Source organism: Triticum dicoccoides, chromosome 6A, assembly GCF_002162155.2.
Source record: "Triticum dicoccoides isolate Atlit2015 ecotype Zavitan chromosome 6A, WEW_v2.0, whole genome shotgun sequence".
In the NCBI taxonomy this organism is placed as follows: Eukaryota; Viridiplantae; Streptophyta; class Magnoliopsida; order Poales; family Poaceae; genus Triticum; species Triticum dicoccoides.
Window position 1 is genome coordinate 251,647,178 of NC_041390.1, and position 19,267 is coordinate 251,666,444.

Here is a 19,267-nt window from a genome sequence, read left to right on the forward strand (position 1 = left end):
AAAGGTCCTCATTACGGTCCATTTGAATCACAATCACCCAGCCGGGTCATACATGTTATCCCCAATAAAGTACTACACTGATCCAATCATCATCCAATGAAGAAAGGTTAAAAAAAAGAATATATATATTAATATCAAGAAGATATCAATTACACTCAGCCTCTGCAACAACAAGATCCTAAAAACATTCAGGATGCACACAGCCCAAAAAAAAGATAAAACAAAAAAGAAAAAAGACCCGCCATGGTGATCAATCACCGGAGTAGCAGCACTCTAACCACCACCAAAAACAACACCGAGACTACAAATGAGGTTCTCCAAAAGCAACTCCTTCAAGAAGGAAACAAAGTACAAGCATTGTCGTTGCCCGATCAAATATCTTAGATTTTCACCCTGGAGAAAGATCACGTTCGCAAAACAATGCTATGTTCAATCATCCAATATATGCAGGCTGGTTCCGCAACTATTTCCAGAATAAAACAGCAAAAAGAATCTACATATCCTACAATATCGAACTGCACATAAAATTAACTTTGAATCAGAGACTTGCTCCATCAAACTAGTATCGGCATTAGAATTTCTCTATTGCTACAGTATGATTGCCTTTTCTTTGACAGGAGGGGCAATCTGCTTATTCTTCCCTACGCTATGCTACACATGTTATTTTTGTCACGTTTTTGAACAATTCCCGGTTTTGGCAGCGGATTAGAAGAATTTCTCGAAGTCCTCAGCTGGCTGGCTCCAAACATCCATGAAACCTAAAAGAACCAAAGAGGGAAACAAATATTCAACTCCATGGGAAAATTGACCCACATTGTTACCAACAAACTTTTACAAGTATACAATGTTAACAATAACATGCAAAATATGTTCATGGTCATGGCTGTTACCACCTCTAATCCAAAAATATGTCATTTTAGCTCACATGGAGCAAGAAATGAGCAAATGTTGTAGTTTATGTCATTTTGATAGCATTTAGTGGGGCAGCTGACATAAGAATTCACCAAAATGGAAGTATTTGAAAACAAAACCCACCTACTTAAAATGATACCAAAAGTGGGCGGGGTGTAGTATGAATCAAGCATGCAGCAATTTTCACATTACCTAGCCATTGAATAGGTATTACCAACGTGAGTACTTTCCAACTAATCCCGAATTTTTAATTGCCAAAGGTACTGAATATCATGCATGAGTTTGCCATTCATTTCACTAGCACCCGCGATGCTTTTATGATATTCACTATAGTCCTTAACCTAAGAAGGTTGGCCTATAGATTCCAACCCAAATGTGCCAATCCTTTTCACATACCAAATAGATCCTGTAAATAAGATGAAAGGTGCATGCTCTAATTTGCTGAGTGACAAGGCAGAATTAAGAGATGGCTATGTTCGATTACTGAATAAATTCAATTGCGGAGCATGCACGTATTCACAAAAAGAGCTTGGATCAGATTTAAAAATATCATCACATTGCACCACAATTAGCAATAAAAAGTTATACAAAGCGACAGATTGAACCAGATTCTGATCAAGACTTTGGCAGTCAACCTGGTGCAATGCGCCGGTTTTTGTTTCTACATCTGATCCTTTGTAACAAAATACATCATCCACACCAAAATTTACTCTTAATTATATGATGTGGGTGATACAGAGCAAAGAAAAAGATTCAGTTCTTTGAACTTCACATATAGAGAAATTGCCACTTTATAGTCAGTGATTTGAGTTTTTTAAGATGTACTACAAAAACACATTTTCTTTCTTACTTCACTAATTTCTTCTCACAAACAACACATCAGCATTGATAATTTTTCTAAACACGTGCATAGGAAGTATTTGCAAAGGATTTATCATGTCTTGAAGTACATGCAACCACACTAAAGTGTGCGCTTAATCGCTATAAATAACTAGATGGGTAATTGCGAGTCTCTGATTATATCTGTACATTCAACTTAACAGTATCACCAAAGCCAGTCAAAACATAGTTTAGGAACATGGAGGACTTCCCTAGTATACTAAAACTAGTGTGGAACAAACACTAAAAAAGAAAAAACTAGTGTGCAACTATACGTCACTGAGTTGCATAGGAAATGGATCAGTGACTCCGATATATACTCCCGCTCCTCATAGACCACATAAATTAATTGATTATACCATTTTTTATAATTACCAGACACCCAAAGTGAGTTTCCTGACAAACTACAGTTGATACCACATATTTATATTATTTACACCTAAACCTCATTTTTGTACGTAAAAAATGCTATATACTGCATAAGGGCAACTCCAACGCCGTGCGTCAAATCGGACACACCAAATGTTTGCGGACACGTCCGGGCATGTCCGTGGACAGAGGGGGCAGCCATCCAACCCTATGCACCAGGATATTTCACAAACGGACAAAATTCATGCAAACCGGACAGACTTTAAGCAAGTTTCATGTATTAAATGCAAATCGGATGCTATTTAACAAGTTCAGCTCTTTAAGAAAACTAAACTAAACTACGCGAGGCACTGGAGGGTGCCCACGTAGGCATGGCCTCTGAGACCGCCTGCACCTCCATGCCGTCCGGTCCGTCATTGTCCTTCCAGCAGCGGACGGACTCCCAGGAGTCATGGCAACCCTCATCGGTTGTCGTCTCGCGCAAACATGGGTCGCGTCCGGCTGGCAGCGAGGGTCGGGTGCGGACTGGCCCTTGCCCTTGCCGGCGAGGGCACAGGCGGCGAGCTCGAACTCGGACAGCCTGATCTTGTAGGGCTGGTCTCTAGTCCGGCACTGGCAGTGGGAGGATGTCTGCGCGGCCTCGGCCCCAGCGAACGCGAGGTCTGGGTCGATGCGCACCCAATCCAATGCCACGTCCGACTTCGCGAAGGCCGAACTACGCGCCGCTCCTGGTGCTCCTTAGTTGCCGCCTTGTCAGCCTTCGCCCTGGTGCTCGAGACCAGGCGCCGCCACCAGAACCGAGGTAGTGAAGGAGACGGCCGCGTGCATTGGCAATCGCCAGGGAGGGCGCCTCCTCCTTCACGGAGGTCGTGCACCATCGGGGCAGGGATGGCGGCACTACCTGCTTGCCGTGCCCGAAACGGCGCGGCAAGGACTCTGGCTGCTCAACGAGGGCCCTGGCTCCGTCTTGACGCGGTCATGCGACAGGGACGTCGGCTCCTTGATGCGGATGAGTCACAACGGCAAACTATGGCGCTGGACCATGGTCGAAGAGCAGCCGCTCAAGCAGCAGCTAGAGCTGGCGTGCATACTCCACGTACGTTAGCGCGGCCTTAGGCGAGGAGGTGTGGCTGCTGCTGCCCCTCGTCATCATTGGAGATCACCACCTCCTTGATTGTGGGCGTCGGCGGGCCCGGAGACCGTTGGCGGTGGCGCCATGATCTGGATGACCCCGGGGATCCACCTACCAGCCGCCAAGAACCAGCCGGATCCGCTGCCGGACTTGCCCATCTCTGCGGTGCGCGGAGGAAAGGTGAGGGGAGAGGATGTCTGGAGTGGAGATGGGGTTTGCCGACGAGAGTGGACTGCTTAAATAGTTGGGCCACATGGACCAGCGCCGCTTCCATGCAAGCACAGCGGACAGAGTAGGCTTATCGGTCGAAGCAGCTTCGAACAGCCGTCCGGTATGTCGGTCTGACCGGCATCAACGCAAGTAGGTGACTGTCAGGTACATCTCCTCAGCGGCGGTGAATGCATCGCGAGGCTTCTAGAGCGGAACACGCGGCGAAGGTTTTGGGTGGGACCAGACCGCTTAGTAGGACACATACATGGTGGATGTCCGGATGGCCACAAACCTCCTACAGGTTTGTGTCCGGTTTGTGGGCACGACAGTGGATGGCAAAAAGTGTCCGGACCGCTCTGTTCAGACGTTTAGCGGCGTTTTGATGCACGTTGTTGGAGATGCCCTAAACTATGGGCTTCGTTGATTTTTTTTGTGAAACTTAGATGGAGGTATAATAAATTTGTTTAAGAGGTATATTTTGAATGTGGGAGTACATACTCCCAAGAGTACAGAAAATTAGTCTATACTTCATCAATATAATGACTAGATACCTCAAAGTCAGTTTTACAAAAAAAAAAATTCAAAAAAAATTCGGGGTTGTTTGGTTGCCACCCTGGGAGTCATGGCTGAGAAATTTCTGTGCCTGACTCATGGCTGAGAAATTTCTGTGCCTGACAGTAGCCGGAGAATCTTGTGATTTTTGCCTGGCCAGGCAGGTTTGAGAGGTGTTGTTTCGTTGGCAGCCTGGCCTGCCAAGTGCTTAGAGCAACTTCAACGCGGCGACCCATTTCGTCCGCGCACGTCCGTTTTGGTCGGCGCAGACAGAAAAGTCGGCCCAACGCGCCGACCCAAATGGACGCGCGTCCGCTTTTCATCCGCCTCCCGGCCCATTTTTGAGACGGCTTTGCGTCAGCGTGGACACGCGACAGACGCCCGTGCGCCCGCCTACTCCTCCCCCCTGGCCCGCTGGTTGGTGGCACATTGGCCATCCTCTTACGTTCCAACAACAAACCCTCGCCCGCCTCCTTCGTCGCCACCGCCGCCGCCCATTTCTCCGGTGACTCTGCCAGCTATCGGCGCCGCAACATCCCCTCTGCAACGCCGCCACCTCCCACGTCGCCCGCCACCGCCGTCTTGCCGCTGGGGAACCGAAAGCTTCCCACCCCCGCTCCCCCGACACAGCCGCGACCGCGACCAAGAAGCCGCCTCGCCGCCCCGGGCAGATCCTCACCGGCACACTCGTCGGACACCGCCGGGGCAGCTAGTTGGTCCGAGGGTGGCACGACTCCCTTCGACGGCCGTCTCCTTCGTTGACGCCCACAAGCTGTTCGACAGTTTGCCAAGGTACAAAATGGACTCCACCGACAATTTTTTTTCACAATTTCCTTTGCGACTCCGACAATTCCTCGTCCGATGATGAGGAGATCTTGGCTGCCGTGTTGGTCCATCACCACCTCAATAGCCAGCGGCCATCGTTACGTGGCTCCATTCCGGGGCACCTTCCGGCGTTGAATCGCAATCGAGAGAGCGGGCATTTCCTTCTTTGGAAGGTCTACTTTGACACAACAAACCCGTTGTTCAAACATCAGAAATTCCACCGCCGTTTCCGTATGAGTAGGCATCTTTTCAACCGTATTAGAGAGGGGGTGGTCGGCTATGATGACTATTTCGAGTGCAAAGAGGATGCCGTTGGAAAGAATGGTTTCTCCTCTTATCCGAAAATGCACTGCCGCCATCCGAATGCTTGCATACAGAGTACCCAATGATCTCATTGACAAGTACGTCCGTATGAGCGAGTCTACATGCCTAGACTCCCTGTATAAGTTCTGCAAGGCTGTTATTGCTGTGTTTGGCCCTGAGTACTTGAGAGAGTCGACTCCTGAAGATACAACCCGTTTGTTGGCGATGAATGCCAGCAGGGGCTTCCTAGGGATGCTTGGCAGCATAGACTGCATGCACTGGGAGTGGAAGAACTGCCCTTCTGCTTGGCAAGGGCAGTATAAGGGCCATGTCAGGGCTTGCACTGTCATACTTGAGGCCGTGGCGTCTCAAGATCTCTGGATCCGGCACTCTTTCTTTGGCATGGTCGGATCACACAATGATATCAACGTGCTTCAGCGCTCGCCGGTGTTTGCTAGGCTTGCCAAAGGCAACAGCCCACCGGTGAACTTTACTATCAACGGCCACAACTACAACAAAGGATACTACCTGGGTGACGGTATCTATCCTCAGTGGACCACTATTGTGAAGACAATCCCCAACCCTATCGGAGAGAAGAGGAAAAGATTTGCCCAAGAGCAAGAGAGTGCTAGGAAGGACGTCGAGCGTGCCTTTGGTGTTTTGCAATTTCGATCGGGCATTGTTCGGTATCTTGCTAATACTTGGAGCACGCAGAAACTGTGGGAGGTGATGACTGCTTGTGTGATCATGCACAATATGATCGTAAAAGATGAGCACCCGGAACGTCTCTACGATCAAGGGTTTCAGTTTCAGGGTGAGAATGTTGTACCTGAGCATGGAGGAGCGGCAACGTTTGAACAATTCACCCAATTTCATCATGACTTGCGTGATTGGGAAACTCACATGCAACTGCAAAATGATTTGGTTGAGCATATGTGGGCTCATGTTGGCAACCAATAGATGTATCTTCTTTATTCGGCTTGCAAAACTATGTGAGACATTTTTTCTTTTATTCGGCTTGTAAAACTATGCTATTTTATTTGGTTGAAACTACGTTATTTTTTTGGTTGTGGACTATATGTTTGCTTATGAAATAATGCAAAAGTTGTGTGTGAAATAATGCAAAAATTGTGCTATTTGTTGAAAAAGGCGGCCAGCCGGCCACGCCGGCACATATGGGTCGGCGTGTTGGGCGCACTGCCGACCCAAATCTCAAACAAGGCGGACGCCGGGCGGGCGGCCGACCCAAACGGACAAAAAGCGGACAAAAGCGCCGTCCATTTGGGTCGGCACGTTGGAGTTGCTCTTAGGTACAAGATGCTTTGCTATATAAAAAATAGACTCCCGTGGGTGCCTTTGTTGCAGAAGTGATTACCGCTCAGGCAGCGGCCAGGCACAAGAATTCAAAGGCCTGAGCCAGGCTAACTGCATTGCACATACTACGAGCCAGGCTAACTATGATTGGGGGTTGTCAGGTCAGGTTAGCAGTGGAAGCTTCAGGTCTCCAACCAAAGAACTCAGGCGGCTACCAGGTAGGTGTCCGGCCAGGCTAGTTCACGTCAGGGTGGCAACCAAACAGCCCCTTAATGAGGTATACTAAAAATAATAAAGAGGTATAATGAGTCTGTTACAGCATGTATATTGAATGCGGGCGTACATATTCCCAGGAGTACATAAAATTGGTGTGTGTGTAGTTACAACCACGTCTCATATATCATCATGTCTAATTATATATACTATTTATCAATGTTTAGTATGTTCATATACTATGTCTAAGATACTCCAAAATGATCTACATGAAAAATTGCAAGTGAGCCCATAGTTTTTATTATATTTGTGAAATACACATTTGTATGTAAAAAAGAGTATGCTAACAATATGGTACATACGTACTACCTAAAAAGTGTGTGTGTATATTCTTATATACTACATACTACACACACTCCATATAGATACTACTTAGAATTGAATCCTGGCGAAGGAATGATGATAGCATTTGCACAAATCACGAGGCATGCATTGAACGGAGATAACATGGAGTGACACTGCCACCCAGAGGGGTGACATAGTCACCAGGTGTTAAAAAATCCACACTATATTTATATATATATATATATATATATATATATATATATATATATTAGAGAGAGAGAGAGATCATCCACTGGCTACAATAGGTTTAATTACTAATACAGATATCTGTATTAAGTAAGCAAACAGAGCTCAAAGCGTTGAAGCGTGCAGGGGTGCATGAGCGTGAGGCCTCAGGTTTGATTTCAGCCCACACAGCAATGAAAACATGCTTTCCTTTTTTATCAACAAAAATTGTGATATAAGATAAAGGTCCATAGTTTTTTTTGAATCACAGCTAATAAAAAGGTCAATATTCTGGGAATGGTTTGATTACCTCAAGCATGTTAGAGTTATATTATAAGTCATGTACCCCTTTGTATTTATCCCGTTATATAAGGAGTTTCCTGCATATGTTTCATATCTGTATATGTATATATATCGGCCTATGGCCTCATGGGAATACAAGTTGCATATTCCTAACATGGTATCAGAGCTAGGTTAACTTTTTTTGCACGCTGCAACTCGTGCGATTGATCCGTCTCTCCTCCCGATAGAGGCCGCAGCCTCGATCTCCTTGTCCCGCTCGGATCCCGTCCTGGATCGGATCGGGCCTCCTCTCCCGTTCTCGATCCTATAAGGATCGCTCGCAGCCCCTCCCCCGATCGAGGACGTCCCGCTCGAGCTCGCCCTTGTTCCGATTCGCACAGGCCCTGCTGGATCCCGCCGCTGCCTCCAGCTGCCAGCCGCCCCTTGGTCTGGATCGACTGCCTGCTGCTCCCCCGATCCCGTCCTGTTGCTGATTGGAAACTGGTGGTCTCGTCCCTACTGCTCTCGTCGGATTCTGCTGGTTTTGGATCTCTGTTAAAAAAAAAAGATATGTCTGCTGCATCGGGCTATGTTGCTGTCCCTCGCTGTCCGGTGATTTTCGATGGTACTAACTACACCGAGTTCACTGGCTTTATGCGCATTCACATGCGTGGCATTCGTCTCTGGGGTGTTCTTTCTGGCGAGGTCTGCTATCCACCACGTCCGGTTCCTCCGGTGGCCCCTACTCCGCCGACTCCACTGGTTCTTGCTCCGGATGCTAATCAGGCCGCCAAGGATGCGGCTAAGCTTGCTGATGAGGCTGCTGATCGTGCTTATGATGAGAAGGTTTTGGCTTATGAGGAGGCTCTTCAGATTTATCATGGTGCTCTGTCTGCTTACACCCAGTGGCTTGATGATGATGCTCGTGCTGCTGCTGTTCTCACTGCTAGTGTTCTGCCTCAGTTTGCTTCTGAGTTTCTGGGTCTTCCTACTGTCTTTGAGATGTGGACCCGTCTTCGTCAGCGCTATCAGCCCTCTGGTGATGCCTTATACCTTTCTGTGATCCGTCAGGAGCATGCTCTTCAGCAGGGTGACTCTATTGTTGATGACTTCTATGCACAGAGTTCTGCTATCTGGCGCCAGCTTGATTCTCTCCGCGGTGCTGGTTGTCGTACCTGCCCTTGTTGCCAGGCTGTCCAGGCCAATTTGGAGTTTCATCGCGTCTATGAGTTCCTGTCTCGGCTCCGTAAGGAGTTTGAGCCCCGGCGTGCTCAGTTGTTTGCTCGTGGCCGTATTTCTCTCATGGAGGCGCTTTCTGAGATTCGTGCTGAGGAGACTCGCTTACGTGGTGCTGGTTTGCTGGAGGTTCCCTCTGTGCTCGCTACTCGTGCTCCTACGCCACCTGCTGCACCGACCCCTTCTCGCTCGAGTGCTCCGCCGCTCTTGCCCACTCCTTCTGGAGGCTCAGGTCGCCCCCGTCCACATTGCGACTACTGCAACAATGATGGTCATCTTGAGTCTCAGTGCTACACGAAGAAGAAACACCTGCGCAAGGTGCGATCATCATCTTCTGGGACTTCGTCATCTACCTTGACAGCTTCAGCCATTACTTTGACTGAGCAGAATATTCTGAGACTTAAGCGTCTGCTCGCGGCTTCAGGTTCTTCCTCAACGGGTACTGCTGGTTCTATGACTGATACTTCCCGCACTGAGCAATCACCCTCTACACAGTCAGGTACATCCCCATGGGTTCTGGACTCTGGAGCTTCTTTTCATATGTCTTCTCATTCTTCCATTTTGTCCTCTCTTCGCTCGCTGGATTCTCCTGTTCATGTCCTCACTGCTGATGGTACTCCACTTTCTGTCGTTAGTAGAGGCACTCTTACCACTCCTTACTCTGTTCCTGATGTTGCTCATGTTCCTCGACTCACCATGAATCTGTTTTCTGCTGGTCAACTTACTGATTCTGGTTGTCGCGTCATACTTGACGTTGACTCTTGTTCTGTCCAGGACCGTCGCACGCACACTCTGGTTGGGGCTGGCCCTCGCCGCCGTGATTCTCAGGGTCTTTGGGAGTTGGACTGGCTTCATGTTCCTTCTGCTGCCACCACTATCGCCAGTTCCTCCGCTTCAGTCGCCTCTGTTACTGGTTCCTTCAAGCAGTGGCATCATCGACTTGGTCATCTGTGTGGTTCTCCGTTGTCGTCCTTAGTTCGTGGAGGCCTTCTGGGGTCTGTCTCAGGAGATGTCTCTTTAGAGTGTCAGGGTTGTCGTCTTGGCAAGCAGATTCAGTTACCATATTCACATAGTGAGTCAGTGTCTAAGCGTCCTTTTGATTTAGTCCATTCTGATGTATGGGGTTCGGCTCCTTTCGCTTCCAAAGGTGGTCATAAATACTATATTATTTTCATAGATGACTTCTCTCGTTACACATGGCTTTATTTCATGACTTCTCGTAGTGAGGTGTTGTCTATTTATAAGCGTTTTGCTGCCATGGTTCATACTCAGTTCTCTTCACCTATTCGTGTTCTTCGTGCTGACTCTGCTGGCGAGTATATCTCTAAGATGTTGCGTGGTGTTCTTGCTGAGGAAGGCACTCTCTCTCAATTCTCTTGTCCTGGTGCTCATGCTCAGAATGGTGTGGCTGAGCGAAAGCATCGTCATCTTCTTGAGACGGCTCGTGCATTGCCGATTACTGCCTCTCTCCCGCCTCATTTTTGGGCTGAGGCTGTCTCCACCTCCACCTATCTTATCAATCTCCAGCCTTCCGCTGCTCTACAGGGTGGTGTTCCTTTCGAGCATCTTTTTGATCGTTCTCCCGATTATTCGATGCTTCGCTTGTTTGGTTGTGTTTGCTATGTTCTTCTTGCCCCTCGCGAATGCACCAAACTGACCGCTCAGTCTGTTGAGTGTGTCTTTTTAGGCTACAATGATGAGCATAAGGGCTATCGTTGTTGGGATCCTATCGGTCGTCGGATGCGTATCTCTCGAGACGTGACTTTTGATGAGTCTCGTCCCTTCTACCCACGCCCATCTTCCTCGACCTTTTCAGTGGAGGATATCTCTTTCCTCACTTTTCCTGACTCACCTATCACCCCTGTCGAGCCTGTGCCTATTCGTTCCGCTCCCTCTGCTTCTCCACCTCTAGTCGATTTGGTGCCACCATCTTCCACGGTCTCCTCGTCTAGCATGTCACCGGATTCTACACCTTCATCTCCGGTGACTTCTTCGTCGCCACCCCTCGATTCTACCTTGGCGATTCCTCCTTCTATTGTTCCATCTTTTCCTCAGCATTACACTCGTCGTTCACGTCCTGTGGATGCCTCCGTGGATGTGTCGTCATCTTCCTCTCAGCCTACTTATGGCTTGCGTTCTCGTCCTCGTCCGCCTGTTGATCGCTTTGGATTTCCCACCGCTGGTGCTGCTGTTCTTGAGCCGACTTCTTATCGTCAGGCTGTTGTTCATCCTGAATGGCAGTTTGTGATGGCAGAGGAGATTGCTGCTCTTGAACGCACTGGTACCTGGGATCTTGTTTCCCTTCCTCCCGGAGTCCGTCCCATCACTTGTAAGTGGGTCTACAAGGTTAAGACTCGCTCCGATGGTTCTCTCGAGCGTCACAAAGCTCGTCTTGTGGCTCGTGGTTTTCAGCAGGAGCATGGTCGTGATTATGACGAGACTTTTGCTCCTGTGGCACATATGACCACTGTTCGTACACTTCTTGCCGTTGCCTCTGCACGCCACTGGTCTATATCTCAGCTTGATGTTAAGAATGCTTTTCTTAATGGTGAGCTGCGTGAGGAGGTGTACATGCAGCCACCACCTGGGTATTCTGTTCCTGATGGCATGGTCTGTCATCTTCGTCGCTCTCTCTATGGCCTTAAGCAAGCCCCCCGTGCCTGGTTTGAGCGTTTTGCCTCTGTAGTCACTGCTGCTAGTTTTTCAGCAAGTGCTCATGATCCAGCATTGCTTATTCACCTTTCTCCTCGTGGTCGGACTCTTCTTCTTCTCTATGTTGATGACATGGTCATCACTGGGGATGAACTCGAGTATATTGCCTTTGTAAAGGCCCGTCTTAGTGAGCAGTTTCTTATGTCTGATCTTGGCCCTCTTCGCTACTTTCTTGGGATTGAAGTCTCTTCTACCTCTGATGGCTTTTTTATATCCCAGGAAAAGTATATCCAGGATCTTCTTGCTCGTGCTGCTCTTACTGACGAACGCATTGTTGAGACTCCTATGGAGCTCAATGTTCACCTCCGTGCTACTGATGGTGATCCCCTCCCTGACCCGACGCGTTATCGTCATCTTGTTGGCAGTCTTGTCTATCTAGCTGTCACTCGTCCGGATATCTCTTATCCGGTTCATATTCTGAGTCAGTTCGTCTCCGCTCCCACATCGGTCCACTATAGTCATCTCCTTCGTGTTCTCCGATATCTTCGGGGCACAATCTCTCACCGTCTATTCTTTCCTCGCTCCAGTTCTTTACAGCTTCAGGCTTATTCGGATGCTACGTGGGCTAGTGATCCTTCAGATCGCCGTTCACTTTCTGCTTACTGTGTTTTTCTTGGTGGTTCTCTCATTGCCTGGAAGATGAAGAAACAGATTGCAGTTCCCCGTTCGAGTGCCGAGGCTGAGTTGCGAGCAATGGCTCTTTTGACGGCAGAGGTAACTTGGTTACAGTGGTTACTTCAGGATTTTGGTGTTTCTATCACTACACCGACTCCGCTCTTATCTGACAGTACAGGTGCTATTAGCATTGCGCGTGATCCTGTGAAGCATGAGCTCACCAAGCACATTGGTGTTGATGCTTTCTATGTACGCGCTGGTGTGCAGGATCGGGTTATTGCTCTTCAGTATGTGCCTTCCGAGTTACAGTTGGCAGACTTCCTGACGAAGGCCCAGACTAGAGCACAACATGGCTTTTATCTCTCCAAACTCAGTGTTGTTCAGCCACCATGAGTTTGAGGGGGGGTGTTAGAGTTATATTATAAATCATGTACCCCTTTGTATTTATCCCGTTATATAAGGGGTTTCCTGCATATGTTTCACATCTGTACATGTATATATATCGGCCTATGGCCTCATGGGAATACAAGTTGCATATTCCTAACAAAGCAAACATGGGCAAGGGTAACAAATTTGCATGTGGCAAGCTAGACTTCTCTACGTAGGCTTAGGAAGGGGAAGATGGTCTAGGATTCGGAGTAAATGGGGGTTTAGCTTTGGGTGATAAAATCATAAAAGGGCTAATGTGCCTGGAACCCAAGCAGACGGTGTCTGACTTCATCCTGAGCAATGTACAAAAGATACAAGAGATCTCATCTCTTGTAGTGGGAGCATTGCACAGGTACTCAAAACTTGCTCAGTCAGAAGAAACAGTGAACAGACATTTACCCGGAACTATCAAGGAGCACTGGATACAAATAGCAAGACTTACCATAGTTGCCAAGTTCCTGGGTCGAGGGACGGGAACGAGGGTCGAGGATCACCGGGTGGCCAATAACAGGGCACGACGGGGTATACATCTTTTGCACGACCGATTGATAGGTGGAACGCATCCCCAACAGTTTGGGGACGATGATCCCGGGACGATAAGATGGGTCGAGGAACGTGACCCAAGATGAAGGGAGTTTCGAGATGCAAAGGTGCATAAGGATGGCTAAATCACCGTGAGTGAGAAAAGGTTACAATCAATTGATTCCATTGTATGTAGGTGGCATGTCGCTAATTACATGGCTTGGTCTACACTATATACGTTAGCGTTAACTTTTTCACGGAAAGTGTGAAACATCAAAAGATCTCCCGCTGAAGTTTCCACAGCAACTCAGGAAGTCAGGGGCAAATACCAGAGGGAGCCGCCGGTTCGGCACTTCGGCGCCACCTCCGCAACTATGCCACCATGGGGGCTTACCTGGTCGGCTGCACAGAGCCCGGCTTTCAGGTCCTGCACAGCGGCAGCGGGATGCGGGACTGCAGCCACCGGGCACACGTTCACGCCGGTGGAAGGCGGACACCATGGACTCCTGGACCTGGTAATTCTCGATATCTTCATGAATCAATCCTTCCGTTTCCTACTGGCGATGGGGAGTTGGGATAGAGATCCAATGTTTTGGGCTTGCTGAATGGGATTTGTGATCCTAGTGTCTGGGTCGCGTCCCGGACATTGACTCATGGTGTCGGACATGTCGACCCCGGCCCTCGATTTGGGTTGATGATCCCAGTTCGAGCATCGCTGCATCGTCCCCCACAACTATGATACTACCCTTAAGCAAGTACTCCAGGGCATCACAACGTGTAGATAAGTTTGTTCAGCAACGAACAATTAATGTATTTGAATCTAGTGTTATTCTAAGAAGATAATTTTATCCATATAAAGGACAAGAATTTAAGCTAGTGTCTAACCTGAGAGTAACTTGTGTTACTCCCATTTATTCACTGAAACACCAGGCGTAAATGTCCACTTGTAACTGATAGGAAAAGATCAACTACTGGACCTGATGGGCAGCCATGACAATCTAACCTGAATCTTGATACAGTGAGAAGTTCCCACATGGACAGCTGAGTTCGAAATATTCACTTCATTAGTTATCTGTTGGGCTGCATAGGATGGTGTGCGGATACAGTCTATATAACAGGATATATCTATCTATTCATACCAGAACATTAATTCAATTTTACCAGAACAGTAACCAGAAAGCCTTGTACCGGAATGTTGATGCAACATTTTACCACAAACAAACAAATGCAACTGGTAACAAAAAAAGTATGTATCTGAGACATGGGAAAACCAGACAAAGAGGACATAGACCTAAAGCGAAGAGCTAAAGCAAAAATTAGGGGAACAAAAATCCATTACCAATATCAGTGAGAGACCCATATATTGGATCATCCATGACAGGGATGCCCTGAAGAGGAAACAAAAATTTAGTATGCTATCGTCTAGTGCAGTAAAAGACTAAATAATAACCAAATTATTCATGAGAACGTCACTACAAGACCTTCCCGTGGCGAGTATCTAAAAGAACCAGGAAGTCTAACCTCAGAATCATTGGTACATATACCAGCTTGAAGATCAGGTCGCAATGATGTGTAGCATGGTATATCAGCCACTAGATGATCAGAAAGTGTAAGATTGTAACCATCTTCAATTACAGGAAGATCATCAGTATGTATGCCAGGGTGCATTATGACATCCATGCTAGAGCATATCATCGCGTTCCTGTTTGAACATCATATTTTGAAGTCAAAAGCCTACGATGCAGAAAATTTAACAAACAGCGGATGGATGGTCTAATGCAACAGATATTGCTCATGAACTATTCAATAGGCTACCTGATATGTTGCAAGATATGAGAGAACAATAGACATGCTATTCTTAAGAGCTACCAAGTAATTCCTAGATCATTATAACATGGTATAAACATAAACGGTTAACTCCATTCAACCCGATAGAGGAGCTAACTGCATGTCGATCAACTCACTTTGCTTTTGAAGAATCAAAGCCAGCACCTTCAATTGGCATGTCATCTTCTATATCAAATACTTGGACAGAGTTATTGTCTAATGAAACTTGGCACAAATTATTTGTACCACCGACAATGTCTCCCACATTTGCTCCAAAATCTTCTTGCAGTTGTTTATGTGGCTCCACTGAATATCCTGGTGCAGAGTGTTGGCCAAAGCCAGGATTATTAGGTATTCTGAATGAGCTGGATTGATCCAGCTTTTCTTCTTCTTCCATTTGGATGATAGTTTCAGCCCCGGCATTACAAAACAAATCAACACCAACAATGTTCTTCTGATCAGAAAACTCAAACAAGCCCACTTCTTTTGGCACAATTTCAGTATCACAAATCTGGGCTCCTTCCTTAAATTGCAGATTTAAGTTATTTTTATGTAAAGATAATGACTGAGTTATGTCAGTTTCTTGCATCAAGGTAACTTCGTGAGAAGCTGTCGATGGAGATTGATCAGATTCTTCAATCAAGCTATCATTGTGTGCATCTGCCATTGGAGATAGGTTGGTTTCTGCAATCAAGCCATCATTGTGAGCATCTGGCAATGGAGATAGGTTGGCATCTTCGATCATGATATCCTCCTGCGTTCCTGTCAACGTAGATAGGTTGGTTTCTTGCATCAAGCCACCCTTGCGAGAAGCCGACAATGGAGATAAGTCATTTTCTTGCATCAAGTTATCCTTCTGAGAAATTGTCAAAGATGATACATCTTGTTCTTCCTTGTATTCCTGGACTACATGGAGTTGTGCATCGTTCCTGTATTCTTTCATATTTTCAGTAACGACTAATGTTTTGTTTTCTTGGAGAAGCATAGGTTCCATTGTTATTTCTTTGTAAGCTGTCTTAGAGACAGTACTTTCTTGGTAGATTTGATCTTCTCTGTTATCTGGCTGGATGTTAGTCAAAGATCTCTCATTTGCTGCTTCATCAGCTACCATCTTCGAACCTTCTCTAGAAGAAACTAGATCGACTGTTTCAGTTACTGACTTTCTATGTGCATGGCATGACCTGGGCTTCGTTGGAGCTTTTGCAAAGTCACAGCGTTTAAGCAAACTCCTCCTGTCGACATGCAAACCATTTTCCAAAATTTCCATGTCATCATTCAAGGCAATACGGTCACACAAAACTTTGTTGTTATCTTCAGCTTCCTCACCCACAACCTTACCATCTGGCAAAAGCTTCGCATCTGCCTCCATAACAACTACAATAGAAGTGTTATTGACATCACCGTTAGGGTCCATCTCTAATTCTGAACTCAGTATTTTATTCTCTTTCATCTCACCTTCATTCTCAGCCTGCAACTCCTGCAGAGCATCAGCATTCTTCCTAACATCAGCATTCAATCTGGTATCCTTCATCTCCAACTGACCTACAGCCTTCTCCATGAAAGGTGCCGCCTCTTTCACCTCATCCGTCACACATCTCCTAGACTCGTCATTCTCCCCACTGGACCGCGGATCCCTCTGAAATCCAGGAGCACCATCCTCGTCCTTATCTTCCTCATAGCGTCGACCATTCGAATTCAACCTTACTCTCTCCTTCTCCCTCTCCCTTCCACGATCTGGATACCCCATTCTGTACTCCCCATACTTTCTCTTCCATCTCCCATTGTAGCTACCACCATTACTGTAATCATCTCTATTAGTACAACAACTAGTAATGCTACTGTTCCACCTAGGCCGGGTGCCAGGGTTATTGCTATATACATCATCGTACCTCCTCCAGTCATAGAATGCGGGGGGTTCCTGCGGCGGTTGAGGCAGTGGAGGAGGAGGAACAGCCCACGGGTCGCCGCCGCCGCGCTGTAGGGAGGACGGCGGGAGCACGCCCGTGGATACCAGGTACTCGGCCGCCAGGCGGCCGGCCTCCATGAGCACCTCGTATCTGCGATGCGGCGGCGCAAGAAGCGGGGGCCGAGGAGGAGTTTGAGGAGCGTACAGCTGCTTGTGGCCGCCGGGGTACACGGCACCACTACCGCGGCCAAACGGCGGTGGAGGAGGCGGCGGCAGGCGGCTGCGGTGGTGGTACTGCATCGCGACTGGTCACACCTTTGACACTGCGCCCCCGCGGCCGCGGAATCCACGACAATTCACCAAAAATCTGAAGCGAAGAGGAAGATAAAGAAAAGGACAAAGATTACGATTCTGTAAATTTCCTTGAGGCGAGGAATCGGAAACCCTAGGTAAAAGTGTTGAGCAAACTCACAAATCGGAATTAAAATGTCGATCGAGACATCGGACTCGGAATCCACCGATTGGGGACAGCACTAACACGTTTTCTTGTTTATATCAACTCGTATCGCGGTTTGATCGAAGCGAAGAGGGAAGAAACCACAACAAATTGCAAGAATTATAGTGCTAGTATATGAACACGCAACGGTGCTGCTGTTTCCGTTCGCGAATCTGCTTTCTACGGCGAAGAATTCGTCGATTTTAATGGGAAAGCGGAAAAGGGGTAGATTAATGGGTGCTGCTTTTGGTGGGTCGGAGTGTAATAGTTTCGGATGCGGGCGTGAATGCGCGCGTGGATTTGATGGCTCTATCTGCTGACAGTTGTGTGCGAGGTTTTCCGTTTGGCTTCTTGGTATGGCCATGACAAGTGGACCCGGAGCTTGTGGGGCTACTCGATAGTCACTCGTGGTTGCACACGGCATTGTGAAGGCACGGCGGAGAAAGAGATGGAGTGTGGTATGCCCGCTGGTGTGTATGCCATGTGGGCCATGTTCCGACTTAAGCGACAAATGCATACTCCCTCCGTCCTGGTTTGTTGGGCCCTTCGACCAAAACACAGGTATCAAGAGAATCTATTAATTATGTGTGCTAGTTTATGCAATAAATAAAATAAATTAAACGCTAACCGGTACCTGCCTTATAAGGACGCTCGCTGCAAGTTGGCCAAAGTAAAAGTCTCGGTTGCCTGGCCCATGGGTGGAGGAAGGAACGACATGCATTGGGTAGTATTATGGTCGGAATTAAAAGCTCGGTATTAATTGGAGGGCACAGCTAACATTTTTTAGTGCTAAATCGAGGAGGGGACTTACAATAACGGATGCCCCTATTTTGCTCACGGGCCTGATAAATCCGGACGGAGAGACTACCACTGTGGGTTATGGCATGACCATACATGTGTTGCCTCGGCATCCTGCTAGGCTTAGATTACACGGTGGCAAAAATGCTACTGAATCAATAAGTCCCGAAGGACTGGTTTTTTTGCTTCTCGTATCGAACTCTCTCGTTATCATCGCACGAATCTTGACGGTTTGCGCTTGCCACGTAATCACCTCGCAATCGTTCGGGACGAAGCAAAAGTCACCCGAACCACTCCCTCGCCCTCTTCCCCTCATTCCCGCCCAACTCTCTTATCCACACCACACAGCGTTGGGCAGGCAGGGACAACGGCGAAGGCGTCCGGCGATTGGTGCGACGGATGGTGGCATTCCCCCTGCAACAGCGACATCGGCTTCCCGCCAGCAGGAGCCAAACCATTTGTAACGCCCTCGATGCGGCTATAGCTCCCACGTGTCGAGGCACGACTTAGAGGCATAACCGCATTGAAAGCAATGTCGCAAGTTGGGCAATCATTACAACATCCCATGTAAGATATAATAAAAGGGGGAGAAACATAGTTGGCTTACACTCGCCACGTCACATCAGAGTACACAAATAACATCCATCAAACAAACACTCATGGCCCGACTACGGCGCCAAAATGGAAAAGAACCCAACACGCGACAAGGTCCTGAATCGATAACCCCAACCAGGCACCACTACTGATCATCTGGAAAGGACACGTAGTATCGCTGAGAGTCCTCGTCGAACTCCCACTTGAGCTCGTAATCGTCAACTGGAGCGGAATCACCTGGACCTGCATCTGGAGTTGTAGTATCTGTGAGCCACAGGGACTCAGCAATCTCACACCCACGCGATCAAGACTATTTAAGCTCATAGGGATGGATAAGGCAAATATAAGTGGAGCTGCAGCAGCGACTAGCATATGTGGTGGCTAACTTATACGCAAAAGAGAGCGAGAAGAGAAGGCGAAGCACGAGCGAGAAGCTAAAAGGAACATCCTGCGCAAGCATAACTCCAACACCGTGTCCACTTCCCGGACTCCGCCGAGAAGGGGCCATCACGGTAACACACACGGTTGATTTATTTTAATTAAGTTTAGTTCAAGTAGTCTACAACCGGAC

The 19,267-nt window shown here is 47.7% G+C and overlaps 1 protein-coding gene across 2 annotated transcripts; it reads right to left on the bottom strand.

The window, feature by feature from the left end:
- Window positions 1-409: 409 nt before the first annotated feature.
- Window positions 410-17,608, bottom strand: LOC119316736. 2 transcript variants are annotated; one of them, XM_037591119.1, is made up of 6 exons: window positions 17,281-17,608; window positions 16,792-17,175; window positions 15,040-16,701; window positions 14,597-14,777; window positions 14,415-14,463; window positions 410-758 (listed from the first exon to the last, which is right to left on the bottom strand). In XM_037591119.1, exons 2-6 carry the CDS (start codon window positions 17,106-17,108, stop codon window positions 706-708), a joined length of 2,262 nt encoding a protein of 753 aa, XP_037447016.1. In that variant the 5' UTR covers window positions 17,109-17,175; window positions 17,281-17,608; the 3' UTR covers window positions 410-705. The 2 variants fall into 2 exon arrangements, with proteins under 2 accessions (XP_037447016.1, XP_037447015.1); XM_037591118.1 differs by having other exon boundaries at window positions 15,040-17,175.
- Window positions 17,609-19,267: the final 1,659 nt, after the last annotated feature.